The 17,206-nt window shown below is 41.7% G+C and overlaps 1 protein-coding gene across 1 annotated transcript in view; it reads right to left on the reverse strand.

Moving 5' to 3' along the window:
• Positions 1–17,206, reverse strand: part of LOC133116644 (nebulin-like) — a 79,398-nt gene that overhangs the window by 7,380 nt on the left and 54,812 nt on the right. The window contains exons 105-125 of the mRNA XM_061226461.1: positions 16,993–17,097; positions 16,536–16,640; positions 16,202–16,306; positions 15,530–15,631; positions 15,267–15,368; positions 14,648–14,755; positions 14,291–14,395; positions 13,847–13,951; positions 13,516–13,620; positions 12,842–12,946; positions 10,555–10,665; positions 10,273–10,383; positions 9,904–10,005; positions 9,673–9,777; positions 7,270–7,383; positions 6,869–6,973; positions 5,753–5,857; positions 3,707–3,820; positions 3,271–3,375; positions 2,039–2,143; positions 1,343–1,435 (exon numbers count right to left, since the gene is read on the reverse strand). Of these exons, the coding sequence (XP_061082445.1) occupies positions 1,343–1,435; positions 2,039–2,143; positions 3,271–3,375; positions 3,707–3,820; positions 5,753–5,857; positions 6,869–6,973; positions 7,270–7,383; positions 9,673–9,777; positions 9,904–10,005; positions 10,273–10,383; positions 10,555–10,665; positions 12,842–12,946; positions 13,516–13,620; positions 13,847–13,951; positions 14,291–14,395; positions 14,648–14,755; positions 15,267–15,368; positions 15,530–15,631; positions 16,202–16,306; positions 16,536–16,640; positions 16,993–17,097 (2,217 nt within the window). The remainder of the gene's footprint in view (positions 1–1,342; positions 1,436–2,038; positions 2,144–3,270; positions 3,376–3,706; positions 3,821–5,752; positions 5,858–6,868; positions 6,974–7,269; positions 7,384–9,672; positions 9,778–9,903; positions 10,006–10,272; positions 10,384–10,554; positions 10,666–12,841; positions 12,947–13,515; positions 13,621–13,846; positions 13,952–14,290; positions 14,396–14,647; positions 14,756–15,266; positions 15,369–15,529; positions 15,632–16,201; positions 16,307–16,535; positions 16,641–16,992; positions 17,098–17,206) is intronic.

The raw sequence follows: 17,206 nt of genomic DNA on the forward strand, positions 1-17,206 counted from the left end.
ACTTCCACTGTCAGATTATTCAATTTCTAAATCCCATCACACAAAGATATTTTTAGGGCCAATAAAACGTCATCCAGTTATGCTTGCCAGGGAAGCAGGAACCTATTGTCTGGACCGTGGAAACTGCACAAACAAAACTGTTGCCGCCACATTGACATTTTTTATTAAAGATGAATTTGATTGGTGAAAAGCCAAGTTGAACTTGGCTTCCCTTGATATGCTTTTGAGGCATATTGACCATTCAGTTGAGATTCACACTGCTTTAGTTAGCTCTGATTGATTGCTTTTTGTATGCTTTTTTAAATCAAGGGATGCCAAATGTTACTGGCTTCCACTACAACAACAGGAACATGGTGCTCTCTCTGGACAGGCAGCAAGATGTACTGAGACGGAGGGGTGCTGTTTCACAGCTATCCCGAGTGAATTTAAAGGAGCATTCACAATCCAGGAAAAATATGAAGCAAAAACTTGGAGACGGATTTGAGAACAAACACATTCTCATTTTTTTTTGCTCTTTCGCTATTGTGGAGGTTGCTCGGCCTCTTTTGGATCCCATGAGTGTAGTGCAAGCTGGTGGACCAGGACGAATATAAAATCGTACAAAAATAGGACCAGGACTACTGACACATTGCAACACGATTCAGACAGATGTGCCAAGAAGACATTTCCACCAGAACATTTAGTGCAGATTCTCATTGCTCATCACACCATGCTATCATGGGTCAACATGGATAAATTCCTTGCAGTCGTTTTTGTGTTTTTGTGTGACATTTGTACCACTAAACTACTCATTTATTGTAAATAAAAACGGGCTATAGACCAATGTGTTGTACATTCCAAGAAGTTAATTTAAGAATGTTGTTGAAAAATTATGATTACACAGGCTACACGATATAATATTAGAAGCATACATATGTACTCAATGAGGATTGGTGGATATGTTTCTTGTATATAACCCACCTTTTGCAAAGGCAAATTCCAACATTTATGATGAAATACAGTACCATAGTATTCTTTGTCAGACACTTAAGTTATTTAAAAAAATATGTCTTTATTTTACATTATTTGCCACCAATAACGAATGCTATTAATAATGACACTAATTAATCCAGCTGGCAGTTGGAAACACAATTGCTTCAAAGGGAAGAAACGAGGGGAAGTATCACCCGGGAAGGGAAGAACAAAGAGGGGGTACACGGAGTTAGTGATGATGTACACTTCACGTCACAGCGGGATGTATTAAATACAGCGGGAAGATTTTAATCGTTAATACAGCTCTAATAAAACCACCAGAAGAGGGAGTTAGACAGGTTATGTGTACAGACACACTACAGTCATATACCGAGCTAATGTGTCCCTGGATGCGCTTGACTCTTTCCATCTCTGGAGTGAACACCACGGGGGTGCCCTTGGCAGTAACTTCCTTATACAACACCTACGGGACAGAAGGAGAACACCCCCCAGAGGCTGTGAGAAGCTATGGGGGGTGTGAATACACATGGCCCGCACATCCAGGCTTCTTCTGAATGACCAGAAGAACCTACACAGCACCTACACCTCAACACCTGGGTTACACCATCAATGGAACTGATATACATAGGAAAGCAATCAAGAGGGGGATCAAAAAGTGTTATATGCTAAAGGGTTGGGCTTGGTCAGTTGTAGGGGGGAGAGGACTGCACGTGTAACTTATTTCCTTAGTTTACCCTTCAAAGAAAACCAGATTTAATTTTCACATTATGCAAATCATGGAATATGCAGGCAGATTCTGACTGTGAAGGTACATCTGGAGAAGGTGCTTCTAAGACGTAAAAGGGGAGGGAGGGCACAAGATAGAAAAGGATAATACTGTGGTCTAGTGCTAACTGACGGAACAGTAAGAAATATACAATAAAAAGCTTATACAAATTCCAAAGCTTATCGTACATGTAAACAGTGCCGGCCAAAAAAGGCTCAGGCCCTAGGTTCTGCCCTGCTTCTCCCAAGAACAGGACTGCACAGATGGTTGCACCCCATTTCTCCCCCCCCTGGCACTTACACTGCTGAAGTTCTTCTGGTTCTCACGGACCCTCTGCATCTCTGGAGTATCCAGAACAGGAACATAGTGGGACATGGTCTTCTCAGCCTCCTCCTTGTACTTTTTCTGTGAGTCACAGAAAAAGACCGTATCAAACAGAGGCCTAATCCAGACCAGAGTTAGACCACAGAAGTGTTCATCCATGGCAGTGGTTCCTAACCCTGTTCCTGGAGATCTGTTGGACTATTCTATAAATTGGCCTACTTCTAGTTTTATTATTTATACCTTGCATAATTGATATTTTACTTTGAAGGTAGATGTTTATGGTCCAGTCATATTTAGCCTTCTACCCTATGGAGTTACATTTGTATTTATTATGCAACCAAACCTTCTCACACTGCAACACAAATATTTTATTGAAAGCAAATACTGTATAGACCTTAAATGTTTTGACATCAAATATGAATTGATAGCAAAACTATTTACATTGCAAACAAATTGTGCATGTGCCATTTAAATGTGCATGTTTAAATTGTGGTTGCATGTTGGAAAGCAATCCTGTGGACAGGATGTATGAGGCATAGGTGATGCATCTCTATTGGCCAATCTACTTGAGTAAAGCACCCACTGGTAGTCCCTATGTGTGATTGTAAAAGTCAATGACCAGCAGGTCACAGGTTAGTAGCTGTACTGTACTTTTGAAAAAGGGAAAGTGGTCATGAGCGACTCATTAATTTTTTATTATAGAATATAATATTTCAATTTCAATTTCAATCTGAATATAGCAACACAATGAATGTAATACAACTTCTCCATTAAAAGAAGGGGTGAAGCAAGAGACATTTCACAGTCAGTGGAGTGTAGTCGATTCTGCTTTAACAACCTGAAATATGGTTTAACTTAGACAGTTTGGTGAACGATGATTGCTGCATTTACAGTATAGCGTCACCAAAATAAACGGTGAACTTCGGGTCTAGCAGGAGACGTTCTGGGGATCAGCTAATATGGATCTCCAATTGCACCCTCCAATCAAGGCCTTCCTAATCTTAATACGCATGAAATCCTGTGTTGGTAAAGCACTTTACAAGCTAGTGTTAACTTATAGCTGCGTACTAAAAACTGAAGGCACATTTGAGCCATGTTTTTGAAGCAGACGTCACAGCGCTACGATGCCTTCCCACACTGCTGCTGACTCATGTGACGCAGCAGAGAGGAACTGTCCCCCATTTCGCTGTGACCTCTGACCCGCTCACCTGGCTGACCATGGTCTTCATCTGCTGGGCATGGAGGATGTCAGGGGTGTCCAGCACAGAGGTGAAGCTTGCACGTTCCTGCACAGCAGTCTGCTTGTACTTAGCCTAGGGAACAGAACCTGGAGTTTAGGACACCACTGCAGTTTATTCACTATAAACACAAATGTAGTACAATTTTAATGCACAATATGGTAGTGCCCTGCTGTGTATTTTTGCAAATCTGTTGAAGTTCTTCGCTCATTAATGTTATGGCCACGAACCAAGAGCCTCCTTTTGGGATCCTTTACACAGCAACAATTCAAAGTTATATTGTCTTAATTTTAGAGTGCCCACTTATGTAGTCTATGTAAAATGTGTGGGGAAATATTCACAATGGTTTCACATGGTAAATTCACAGTGCTACACAGGAAGGGCACTGCAGAGGGCAGGCACACACCTGGTTGAGGATGTCTGTAGCGTTCCTTGCCCTCAGCATGTCTGGAGTGTCTGTAGCCAAAGCCAACATTCCCTTGCCCTTGATCTCCAATTCAAGCGACTTCTTGTACTCTTTCTGCAAAAACCCCACAGACATGTCTTCTGCACATTCCTCACAACGCTTCATATTTCATACTGAAAATGTATTCAATAGTACATTACACCAGGGGAAAAGGATAACATTTCTACATTTCCTTCTGGATACAACATGTCATAGAACCTGGTAAAACATTAATCAGTGACTGAAAATCCAAGCCAATTCCATATTATTATGGTTGAAAGGTGCTACCATTATGAATTAGACAATGGAGACTTGTGTGAACCATTAGCGAGGTTAGAACTTGTGACCTGGAGCTGGAATACTGCAGAGGATCATGGGAGATAGGAAGTCACAGACAGGATGATGAGAGAGCTGGGACGTTACAGGGATGAACATTAGTGATGCCATTAATGGGCATGGCTCAAAAGGAAGCCGTCCTTTTGGCTGTAGAAGCGGAGGAAGGAAAGACTTTAAGGAAGATGGCAGCTGGTGTTCCTTCCTCGGCATTAGCTAGTTCTCAATTTTTGTTTGAGGTAAATCATTTTGGTGAGTTGGAGGAACAACTGACTTGTCTATTCTTCTTAAAAGCATTTCATAGGGTACAGAAAGGTTCTGTAAGTGGATCTGACAAAAATACAATGGTGTCACTGAATGAGACTAAATAAACGATAAATCGTTGAAGTGTTGACACTGCAATGTGTCTACCTACAATAGACTGAGCCAATAGCTGCAGTGTGTTATGTAGTAGTTATGCAGCTATGTGGGTGCAGCTGCTGTGTGATGTCAGATGATTGGTCCACATATCACTACACTTAACAGCTGTGTTTTGGAAAAAGAAGTACTGAAGAAGCCAGGGGTTGGGAAAGAAATGATGAGGCCAGACAAATTATATCGATGAACAGACTCTGAAAAGTGGAAGGGTGGATTATTTTGAGAATTATCTCAGGAGAGTGAATCATGCATACCAGCGCCTAACCAGGGTGAGATGGAGCACCGAACAGCATTCACTGGATTACGGGGATAGTGGCGTTATAGGAGATGGGAGATGGGAGGTAGAACACATCCAGGAAAAACAGTAAATACCTCACCAGACACTCAGCTGCTGTTTCTCACTATGAGAGGATGTTGCCTTTAACAGGCTCCTCAAAGCCCCGCTTACAAAAGACAGGAACACAAAATCCACCTGAAAGACATGCCGATCCCACAGAATAGAGTCACCCCCTTGCCCCTAAAGTGTACAACTGCGGTGAAATGGCATTCTAAGTCATTCTATAACTGAGGTAACAGCAAGGGCATTTTCTAACTCAAATGTAAAATAACATGGTTCCTCTAACTTAGGAAATTCATGTAAGTCAAGGATGGCTTTCTCATTCTGTAACTAGCAGGGTAATTATTCCGATGTTCCTCCTGGAGCTGAGCGAAGTGATTGTGGTTTATAGCAGGTTGGATGATCTCTATGGACTGTGTAGTTGCACCGGACACGGTTGGTGAGAGTGGTAGATTTCCTTACATGCGGAAAAGGTGTCATGTTACCTGATGTTAATACGTCCAATCAGCTTTTTCAGCAAAGTCATGGGACCATCAGGCGAGCTTGCTGTTTAACACCTTCTTCTCTTTTGCGATTTGGGAATAATTCATCAACTTCAACACCCTGACCCCACACTGCTCCAACCACAATTGGAAACTACCCACCCCTGGCTCGCAGTGTTGCGCTCTTACCATAACAGTAAAACTGCCGCATGTCTTGTGAATGTATTTACAGTGGTTCATTGGCACCTTTTCATTACTGGACAATTACAAGAGAGAAGAACTCACTGCATAGTTCAACAGGACAAAGCTTCTAAGCTCTACAGAGGAAGGAATGGTATATGAACCTTTCTTCTTCTCAGAACAAAACCTTAGATTAAACAGAGCAAGGGCCCCACTGGTGTAAGGAAGGGTCACGTGACCTTCAGGCAGCCCACCTACCTCGCTTTGCATATGCTGGGCCTCCTTGGCTGAGACGTAGGTGGGTGTCTCAAAGTCCAGCATAGCCTTGCCCCGCTCCTTCACATACCTCTCCTTGTACTTCACCTGCAAGGTGAACCATGAGTCACACATCACCGCAGGGCAGCCTACCCAGAACCCCCATGGCAACAGCTCTGAAGTCTAGGGTTTATGTGGCGGCCTTTTACCAAGTCAGCATTTCTGCTATACTCCTGCAAACTATCTTCTAAAATGTCTATATTTCTCATTTTGTGCATTGTTTTTCACTATGACAGTGTCTGGATCACATGTACCAGACTGTATCTCTCCTAAATGATATTCAGGATTTAGCGTTCCCCCTTCGGGTGTCCAGACCTTTTTCATTATGAGCTAAAAGGAAAAACTGATCCTAAATCAGCACTACTGCTCTGAGATGCTTGGTGAATATAGGTCCTGTCCCCCAGGACTGTACAGTATTTAAAGGGTGACTGGTTTGTCACGTTTGTGTTTGTGTTCATTAAATTATTATTCCAGATGGAATAACAACTTTCCAGATTGCAGATTTTCCAGATGGCCCTCATTGCTGCTTTCTGTAATCCACTATATAGTATAATGGCTCCAGATGTAATGTGTTTGTGACACAAGATATTTTACTGTTTCTTTAAAATGCAACAGACACAAGAGCCAAAGAACATTTCTAATATAACATTTTTACAAGTTAGTATTTAAAAAATGTACATTCAATTTGATTATAACCTTTACAATGGAAGTATGAACACTTGAATGTACTTTCAAGGTCACAAAATAACTGTTCAACATATTATACCACAAGTGGCACAGGCTATCAGAATAGCAATGTAAAAATGGCCATAATATCCCTGAATGAATATTGTCCTCAGATAAGCTCTTTCAACCCCAAACCAAACCCATTTTGTTTTGCGGTTGAAGGGGATAAAACAAGAATCATCTTGAAAGGTATCATTTATAAAAAATATGTGAGAATGAGGTAAAATAGATGAACGAATATCTGAGGGATATTAATCTAATAAAATGTGGAATGCGAGTGGATTGTGGGATGTTATTTGGCGTGGGAGAGCTCCAGGGGCTGATGGGGCTTACTTCACTGGACAGCCTGCTGGTGCTCAGGCCGTGCTGCATAGACAGGGACTCGGCCATATCTGTCACCGGTTTGTGGAGCTTCTTCAGGTCACCCTTGTACTTCACCTGTGAAGTCACACACACCGTACAGCAACCTTAAGGTCAGTGTCGCTGGGACCGATGACGTGGTCGCAGTGACGTTTGGTTTGATTTGTTTGTGCAATGTTTTCTTCAGGCGACAATACAACATTCATGAACATACATAATGTACGTCATTTAATGTACCACTACACTAGAAAGACAAGAAATATTACACACATCAACTATATACTTCACCTGTGAGAAAAACATGAACTCAAATCAACATTACATTTCACCTATGAGATAAACACATGCAAGCTCAGTATTGCAGTAAAACTCACCACACTAGCCAGATCGTTGGCCCCCTTCATGGTCTCATACACCATGCTGTTCTTCAGATCATACTTGGGTCGCATTCCCTTCATCTCTTTGTCAAACTTCTCCTTGTACTTCAGCTGTAAAAATGGCACACGATCAGCGTTAGTCGCATTCACACACAGACCGACAGGCAAGTCCCCGAGGAACTGCTGCGTTCAATTAGTCCTGGATAGCAAAATGCAATTTAGAAATGGGAAAAGAGATTAACTAGAGGAAAACAGAAATGATTATTGGTATTGGTCAACACAATTCAATAAGTGAGATTCCAGATGAGAAGCTAAAATACTCTATATTATTCAGTCAGTTGTGGGAAGTCACTTATTGGAAAGGGTTACCAGTTACAGAAGGGGAGTGCAGTTTGCCTGTTCGGGCTAGTACTGTATAGTGGCTTTCAAAAAGCGAGAAGAATTCCTTAAACTTTCTTACAAAATTGTTTTAATTTATGTACTGCACCAAAAAGGCATACGGAGATAGCGGTCAATACAGACAAAATACAAACACAACATAAACCACATATACTGTATATGAGATATACGGTATATGGAAAAATATCTCCATTCCAGAGTTTCTGTAGAAGAACCAATGTCTGAGGAGGAAGTAGGCTCATGAGCGTACAGTATCACATCTGTACCAAGAGGAGTGTTTGAATGACATACTTATGTCTGCACCAAAAGCAGCTTTGGAACATCAACAAATTAAATAAATGCTGATGTGTCATGTGCGTATTGTCCCAGCTAATTTATTTTTCAAAATTGATATTTAAGATCTTTAAGTAATCTGACTGAAGAAAGAGATACTGCTGGAGCGCTGGAGTGACACTGCTGCCATCTAGTGCCGTGGTGATGCAAATGTATTTGATTGAATCAGCTGCACACTGTATAGTTTATACTTTCCGCCTCCATAAATCAACCCAGGATCAGCAGACCATAATGTGTAGAATAAGGATATTGACCTAAGAGTTCTGCCTGACTTCTATTGCTGAAGTATTTTGCTAATTATTCAGTTGGCCTACTTCAAACTGCATTTGCACAGACCACTTGGTGTAGATGGAGAGTTGCAATAACACATGCCTCATACTTGACCTGAGAAGGACCACACACTGACCAGGTAGGCATCACTGCCATAACATGTATAGAACACACATGAAGACCAAAGACACTGAATGGGTTTGTGTCACACTAATAAACATGTTGGTTGTGAATGAAGGTTGAGGTACAGTGAGTAAAAGGAGGAATAAACAAGCTAGAAGAAAGAAAGCATGCAGAAAGGAGAAAAGGTCAAAGAGCACATTCAGAACCAAAATATACCAGGGAAAAGAACCTACTATAATTAAATGACACAAATAAACATAAAGCAAACAAGAAGCAAGACATTTTCCTGCCTTAACAGACAGTGGGAAATAAACTCGATGGGAGAAAGGGAGACACAGGGCAAGGCGGGAAGGTGTGGTCTGTTTCCCCGGGATACAGGGGTCCTTACATTACTAGTCAAGGCAGTCACTTTCTTAAGGTGGCGCATCTGTGGGGTATCATAGGAGGCGACTCCGTGGGGGGATGGCGCCCCTCCATCCTACAGGTAGCAGTGAGGTGAGTGGGGAGAGAGAGGGCAGGGCAGGGGGTGACAGGATAAGCACTTGGACAGAGCAGGACACGACAAGAGATGAGCTGGGCACATAAAAGCTGACACCACTGAACGTAAACACTGGGATCAATCAAGCGCACTTAGACTGCTCAATGCATTTACACTGTTTAAGAGCATATGTAATTCAATTAAACCCTCTGGATTTTCGGAAGTCTTCTTTACTGACTGCTTCATTTGTGTGGAAGTAAGAGGTCGCCAGTGAAAATTCCTGTCATTGTTTTTAATTATTGTTTTTAAATTTAGTATTCTGAACTACTGTACCTAGCTTACATAGTATTGACCGTTATAGTCCTGCCTGTCCAGTCAGCTCTGGGATACAACTACCTACACACCACAAAACTAGAAGAATGTAATATAGCTACCTACATTTTGAATCAATCATAGTAAGATACTTGGTGGATAACTAGCTAGTTTGCTATCCAGTCGTCACTCCTATGAATAACGGTGACACTGATTCTTAATGCCCATTATATTTTTGCACTAGAATTTCCAGGCCACACCTTGTCTTTTTTATTGGTTTAAGACTTGATTGAATAACAATGCATTGTTATTCAATCAATTTATATGAATTTATTGAATAAACAACTTAAGCTTGGTTTGACTGAATTGCATATGCCATTAAACTGAAAGCATGTCATTGAACATTTCATGGTCCCATGAGGGCCCCATGAGCACAAACACACAATGAACAGCAGGTCCCAGGCCCTGTCCTGTGAAGACCATACCTCGCTGGTCAGCTTGGACACCTCAGTTGCCCGGGTGATGTCGGGACGTTCCTTCTTGGATCCACCGAGGTGCGCTTCCTTCCAGGCCTTTTCACGATAGCCAATCTGCCGGGAAAACATCCCGCCGTCAACAGAGCCTATTCCCCAGCACAACTAACAGCACCCGGCGTCAGCCGTGTGATCGCTGGGGCCTCCTGCATAGTCATGTTCTGACCCCTCGGGCATATTCACCTCACTGACGAGTTTGGCCGTATGGGTGGCCCTGTTGATGTCAGGACGGTCAGCCACTGGGGTGTAGTGCTGCTTGGTCTTAGCGTCCCGCTTGTAAGCCACCTGCGGTGGAATGAGAACAGTCCAATTTATCTAAGCTTGCAGGTACTGACCGAGCTGCCATCTCCAAAAAAATGAATTGCACAGTTAAAACCCGAATAGCCCATGCAACAAGGCAGGGCCACTTCAGAGATAGAGGTGTCACCCCTGTGGTCCTACTAGGGTGCAGAAATAAAAGACACGTTTGACAGAACCTGTTGACTCAGACATTAAAAAAAGCAGCCATTTTGAGTGTCTGATCTGACAGGAAGCGGAGGAGGAGAGGCTCACGCTGCTCTGGTTCTTCATGACGTCCATGGCGTGCTTGACGTCTGGCGGAGCCAGCATGCTGTTGTACTTGGACTTGCCTTTCTCCTTCTCAAATTTCTCCTTGTACTGTATCTGTGGGCATGGAACAGCAATACAGAGTGTGAGAAGAAAAAGAAAAATATCAGTTGTAAACATCAATTTCAGGGTGGAAGTAAAGAACTGAATGAAATCCAGGGCAGGGCCGTTGGGGGAGGACATTGTGAGCACTGTCATGTTTGGATGGGATGTCATGCGTGGACTCACCTTGCTGACAAGCTTGGACACTTGCTTGCTGTGGTTAGTATCACGTGTCTGGGGCAGGGTGGTGAAGGATCCAGACTGGCGATCCTTCTTACTAGCTGCTTTGTATTTAGTCTGGAGTGGGAACGGAGAGAGAGAGCGGAAGTCATTTATGGCCCCTCTGCTCCTTACGTACAAGTACAAACACAACCCGAATTATGCAAGTGCGATGGTTCAACTGGAGCACGGCTTCAAGTTGGAGGCTAGCACAGGATTTCCTGAAAATTTTCCAGATTTACCAGATGTTGGACAAGATCAAGGCCAAAACTGCCTTGTGCTGTAAATGCCAGCTAGACGATACTAAAGTTGTGTACTTTGTAAACCTGCTGCTGACCAGGTTAAGCTTGGTGCACACTAAAGGATAAATTACGATTTTCTGGCCGATTCTCCCTTCCCGATAACCATGGGGGTGTTCCAAATTTGGGGCTGGTCCAGTCAAATCAGTCCAGATTATCCAGTAATGTAAGTTTTTTACAGATTGTTACCCTCCCGATCCGATCGGGGTCATCCGTTTTTGAATAATTGATATTTATGACGCAAACTGTGGTACTGTGGGGGGGAACAGAAACGGAATCTTGAACAGAAACCCACAATAGCCAATGGGGACAGGAATGTCCAGTCTTCAAATTATTCGTTACTGTACTTACTTAGTTACTTAATTACTGTACATGTCCGATTTGTGTCTTGACTGGACAATGTAGGTTAATCTTTGTTCTGAGTAACAGGAGAAGTTAGGGGTCAGTGACTCCCAACATCGGTCAAGGGGGACCCACGGTTTATTTAAGATTAGGTTTTGATAACTTTGTAATCTGGTGAGAGACGGGACTCTGATCAAGAGAATAAATGTGAAGTGTGTGTCTTGACCAAATCGTCTAGTGGGTGCGTTCTGATGAATGAAAGTCACATCTCTGAATTCGGCGATGTGTTATGTGTGGGGTCTCCTATATTTTCAATATTGGTTAGTCCTGTAGCATGCACCAGGCTTTATACCAGAGACAAACTGCTATTTATTCCGAAAAATATAATCGAAATTCACTATTATACTACTTAATCCATGTCTTTAAAGTATCTACATAAAATACATCTTTTGTGAAACTGAAACATAAATAAATATGTTGTATGCGGTGTTAGTGTCTCCAAAAGTGCTATCCATTATTAAATTCACAACTCTTCTTCTATTAAATTGGTATTTTAAAACCTTAATACTTGATGCAGTGCATGTGTTGGTGCCAAGCGATAACAGAGTACCTGATCTAATGAATTGAAGAATTGTGCTGAGTAACCAGTGACTTTATTAGGCACACCTGCACACCAACTTGTTTAATGCAAGTATCTAATCAGCCAATAATAAGGCAGCAACTCAAGGCATAACGAAATGAAAGGGAGTAAAGAAAATGATCTTTCCTTCTATTTTAATTTCACAAAACTCAAGTATCTCTCTTTGGGGTTTTTTTCCCAGATGATAATTCCATTTTAAGCCAGCCAAAAGTTAATATACTCTGTGGCTGATTAGCCACAGTTGGCCCAAATCAAACAGACTCAGCTCATTAACCAATTAACGGCGGTGGCTCTCACCAACAGCTACAGCTCAGAACATGAAGACCAAATACAGACTTTGGGAAACAACCCAAAACCAATGTGATAGACACACAATTGTAATGCCAATACAGATGCAAATAATTTTGGTAATCACATATATTAGTTATTGAGTTGGGACTCTAACAGTTTTACAATTACATATATCTGAAATGTGAAAAAATATCACCACTTTTGCTGTGCCTATGTTATACACCTTTAAATCTATGTGAATCCCACACAGGAGCATGCACTCAATGGCAGGGAAAACATAAACAGTGAGTTTCCGGACTATCGGGAGACTTCCTGGGGGCCAGCTCATAGGCACCTCCTATTGAACACTGCAATCAAGAACTCCCTAAACCCAATGTGCAGCAAATCCTGTGTTGGTAAAGAGGCTGTGTTAATACACAGCTGTGTACTAGAAACTGAAGCCACACTCAGTTGACCCAATATCACATCATTTTATGTTATCTACGTTCATTTTGTTTAACTTGTTTTTGAGCACATACTTTTTTTTTAATACAGCCATAAAAAAATAATTAGCTTTAAACAATCGTTTATTTATATATATATTCTAAAAACATAATGGAATTTACAAATATTACCCTTCATTGTTTCACTCAGTCAGTCACTCATACTTTATAATGGAAAGATGGGAAAGTTTCCTTCTTACCTCAGAGGACAAGGAGGACACAGATTTAGCATGGAGGATCTGGGGAGTGTCTGGCACTGGTATGCACTGTCCCCTTGCCTTCTCATACTTCAACTTATATTTTAGCTGGAGAAACAGACAAAAAGTCAATGTAATAAATGGTCATTCTGGAGTGTGTACATTTCCATACTATATGTATATACATATACGAGTGTATTTTCTGTTTTTATTCTGTACATATAATATATACCTCCAATTCATTCAGCTATACATGTAAATTTCTATTATATGTATATATATATATATATAATAAATATAATAATAATAAATGCATATATTAATGCATTTCTATCAATGCGTTATTCTATTCAGTTACATAGAAATATAATGCATGCATATGTTTGCAGTTATTTGTCAGTTAAAGTTACTTGCGTATACAGAATACTAAAATATACATAGAAATATATATATCAAAAAATGAATATAACTACAAAATATTATATTTTACATACTTTTAAACACATATAGGATCAGTTTCACAGACACAGATTAAGGCTAGCCTGAGACTAAATTCTATTTTTCCAGGTCTAAACTTAATCTGTGTCTGTTTAAAAATGGCCCCTAGTGCATATTGTATGTATGTTTGTGGGGTTGTTGAGCTGAATGGTGGAGGTGGTTCACAGGACAGTGCTCACTTCGCTGGTGATCTGAGTGTTGTTCTTGGCCAGCTCCAGGTTCTTATCTTCTGGCACAGAGATCTTGCAGCCCTTCAGCATCTCCCTGTCATACTTGTACTCAACCTGTGGAATTATTTATTAATAATACCGTGAATACTAATACTTAATACTAATATTGCTACTACTAATAATAATAAACAACAATAAACAACAACTGTTTATATTGTGCATTTACAACCCAATTCCTTTTTTCACTACAACAGAATAACTACTCACACTTTTATTATACAGGTATCATTAAAGTTTATCTGTGCACTGCCACATTTTTTTACAAAGTGGTGGTACGTACATCGCTCTGCTGGAAAGAGGTCTTCAAGTGGTGAATGAAGTCTGGCCTGTCCGGGGTCCAGTTCCACTTCCACTTTGTGGCTTCATACTTCCTCTTGTAGTCAAGCTACATGATGATACAGCGTATAGAAGGAGAGGAGAGGACAGATGAAGGCTTCAGCAAGCATTGTGGTGCCAGGTCAGTGAGTGGGATGGTTTGGGATGGTTTGACGTCGCTGAACTAGTGTGTGAGATAAGTGTGTGGGATGGTTTCAGATCTGAGTGAGATGGCATGGAGTTGGTGACATAGTGGATGAGAGGAGAGGGGAGAGAAGATACAAAGGCTTCGGGAAGCATTGTGCTATCAGGTCAGCAAATGGGATGGTTTGGTGAGACTGGGATGGTATGAGATGAGCGTGAGAGATGGTCAGTGCGAGATTGCGTGAGTTTAGCTCTGGCGTCTCACATTGCTGGTGTTTGTGTAGGCTTCCTTCGCTGCCCGGATTTCAAACGCTGCTGGGTCCAGGTTGATGTGAGCTTTGTTCTTCTCATACAGCTCCTTGTATTTCAACTGGAAAAGCACAGAGGAGCGGTCAAACCCACAGCACTGGAGCAGAAGTATCAAGTAAAGTATGTGTACATTTTTTATATCTGGCATTTAAATATCTGAGTATTTACAAAAGCTTAAGTACACTGCTCTAGGTTTACACACAGCATTTCCCGTCCCTGGAAATCAACTGTCTGCTGGCCAAGTCCCTGAGCAGCTGCATTTACAGTAAACAGCAGCTCTTCAGTATTAGAGGGGGATTGTGGGACACCATACCATGTTCTGAATGTCTCCTGCCTTCTTCACATGATGCTGGAATGGGGTGTCATGGCCTAGGGTGTACCCCTTAGCCTTGGTCTTGTGGTATTCCAACTTGTACTTGATCTGAAAGAGCCAGAGGGTTACACGTGAGATATACACCATCAAAACAATTCACTACTCCTGCTACAGCCCTAGACTCCACTATCCCCACAGTCCACAGACATTTTTATACTACTACTACTACTATATTCTGCATGTCTGGTGTAGATCATGAGTTCTCTCAAGGGGTAATGAGTACACTTCCTTTCTCGGATATACTGTAACTGTGCCAAGTTAAATGGCCGTTATTCCTCATCGTTTGGACATATGTGCTGACTAACATTTGGACTAAATTGGTTACATTTATTGCTATTTTGCATTAAATTAAGAGTTTCATCAGTCTAATGTATTGCTGTATGAGGACATGCAACAGGTAATCAAGCTTTTAAAGAATATAGTTTATTCTGTCGTAGTTTGAATGAATGCAGATTCTCTGTTTTAGCTGTTGTTTGTCTAAGGGTGTCCCTGGAACAGCAGCAGTGGGACAGAGGGTAACCCAGTGGCACAGGGGCTGGAGGATGCAGGTGAGACTCACGTCGCTGCCCTGTTTGCTGCGCACGTGGACTTTGTGTATCGGCGTGTCCAGAATAGACGTGAACTTGTCTTTGTTACGCTCATACAGCTCTTTGTACTTCAACTGAGGGAGGAGAGAGATTTTTACAATTACATTATTATTATTACAATACAATACAATACACTGCAATACAAAACAAATAGTATCATTATATCATTGACAGTTTATAATATACAGTAGGCCTAAAGAAAAAGCTCTGTTTGGTCTGGAGGAAAGGAGCTTACCAGGCTCCGCCCTTTGGCTTCTCTAGCCAGGATGTATCTGGGATCATCAAGAACCGATGTGTACTTGTCCTTGGTCTTCTCGTACACTGCTCTGTACGACCTCTGCTCATGGTCAGGACAAGGTCACAACAAGGTTAGGGGCAACAGATAAAGACATAGGGCACAGCAGCACATCATTAACAGAAAGAATAAGCAAAGATCTAAACTAAGCGTGATTTTAAATGAAAATAAATAAGGTACAAGAATTCCTCAGGGGCTGATCACTTTGGTTAATATCCTTGCTGGAATGTTTTTTTGCAAACTGGTGGCAAAACAACTGAAGGTCCAGTAGCTATGTTTAAAAATATGACTAAAAAATGACAATCAAATACACTATACAGTAGGGAGGATCCTAGATTTAATAAACAATAGATTTCTAAATTGTATTTTTGTTCAAATGTCTGTTTCTATAAATATGCATTTTACCTTTCAGGCTGAGAGTACAATTTTGGTGAAGCAAAAGAAAGCATATGCTATTCAAAAATGTAAGGAGTGGTTGTAACACAATATACAAACTACATTAACTGTCTGAATGCTGTGGCATACTATCACCTGCACCAGCCGGCATGTGTGCACATTGTACACAGTACATTGCATTGAAGTGTTACGGTCATGCTATTGGATGAGACTTACATTATCGACGAGGTGGTTGGCGTGCTTGGCAGTCCGGAAGAAGGGAGTATCGCTGGTGTATTTAAAGTTCATTCTGTTCTTCTCAAATGACGCTTTGTACAGTGTCTATAAGACAAGATAGGGTAAGACCTCAAGGAAGGAAAAGACTCATGTCAAGTGCTACTGTAAATAAATGCAGTGTATACAGTAAAAAGCACTACAAGAATTCCATCGAGTGTGATTTGTTTCAGGTGTGTAACACACCAGAGGTAAGATTGGTGTAAGTTCTGCTGAGTGTCCCCGTGGAGCTCAGGCAGAGAGGTCCAGAGGTGGTGCTCCTTAGAGAGCTGCTTACCCCACTGTAGAGCTTCTTATTGTTCTCTGCGTGCAGAAGATCAGGGGTGTCCCAAACGTAGCACCCAATTCCCTTCAGCCAAGTCAGGTCCTCTTTGTACTTCACCTGATGAGGAGAACGAGAGGAATGGCACATTATAGCATTTCGTTGATATAACTATATACATCCCATACAACACATCAGCATTCCACCAGTCTGTATGTTGCCAACAAAGCATTACAGTCAGAAACAAGTCCAAATGTATGACAAACAGAAGCACAGTGCATGATAATGAGTAAACGATCACATTCCCACAGTGCTGAGTGATGTGAAGATGCCCGTCTGTGTGCTTCACTGAAGGTGAATGGAAAATGGAGTGATGGTGAAGGAAAATTACGTAGATTTACGTAGTTACCGCCCGCTTGGCTGTAACCAGGCTAAGGAGGCTAATGAGGCCAGCGGAGGGGGAAAAACTCACATCGCTAACGTGGTCGGCCACAATCCTGTGGTGGAAGAGCTCTGGCCGGTCGGGGATGGACCTCCACAGACCCCGAGAGAGGATATACTTATTTCTGTACTGCACCTGCACAGGGAGAACGGGAGAGGGAGAGAATACACCAGAGCCTGAATATACCCGCAAAGACTGATAAAGAGAAATCCCTCTGCAGACACAGACACAGATGGATGTCTGC

The sequence above is a fragment of the Conger conger genome, chromosome 17 (assembly GCF_963514075.1).
Source record: "Conger conger chromosome 17, fConCon1.1, whole genome shotgun sequence".
Lineage (NCBI taxonomy): Eukaryota > Metazoa > Chordata > Actinopteri > Anguilliformes > Congridae > Conger > Conger conger.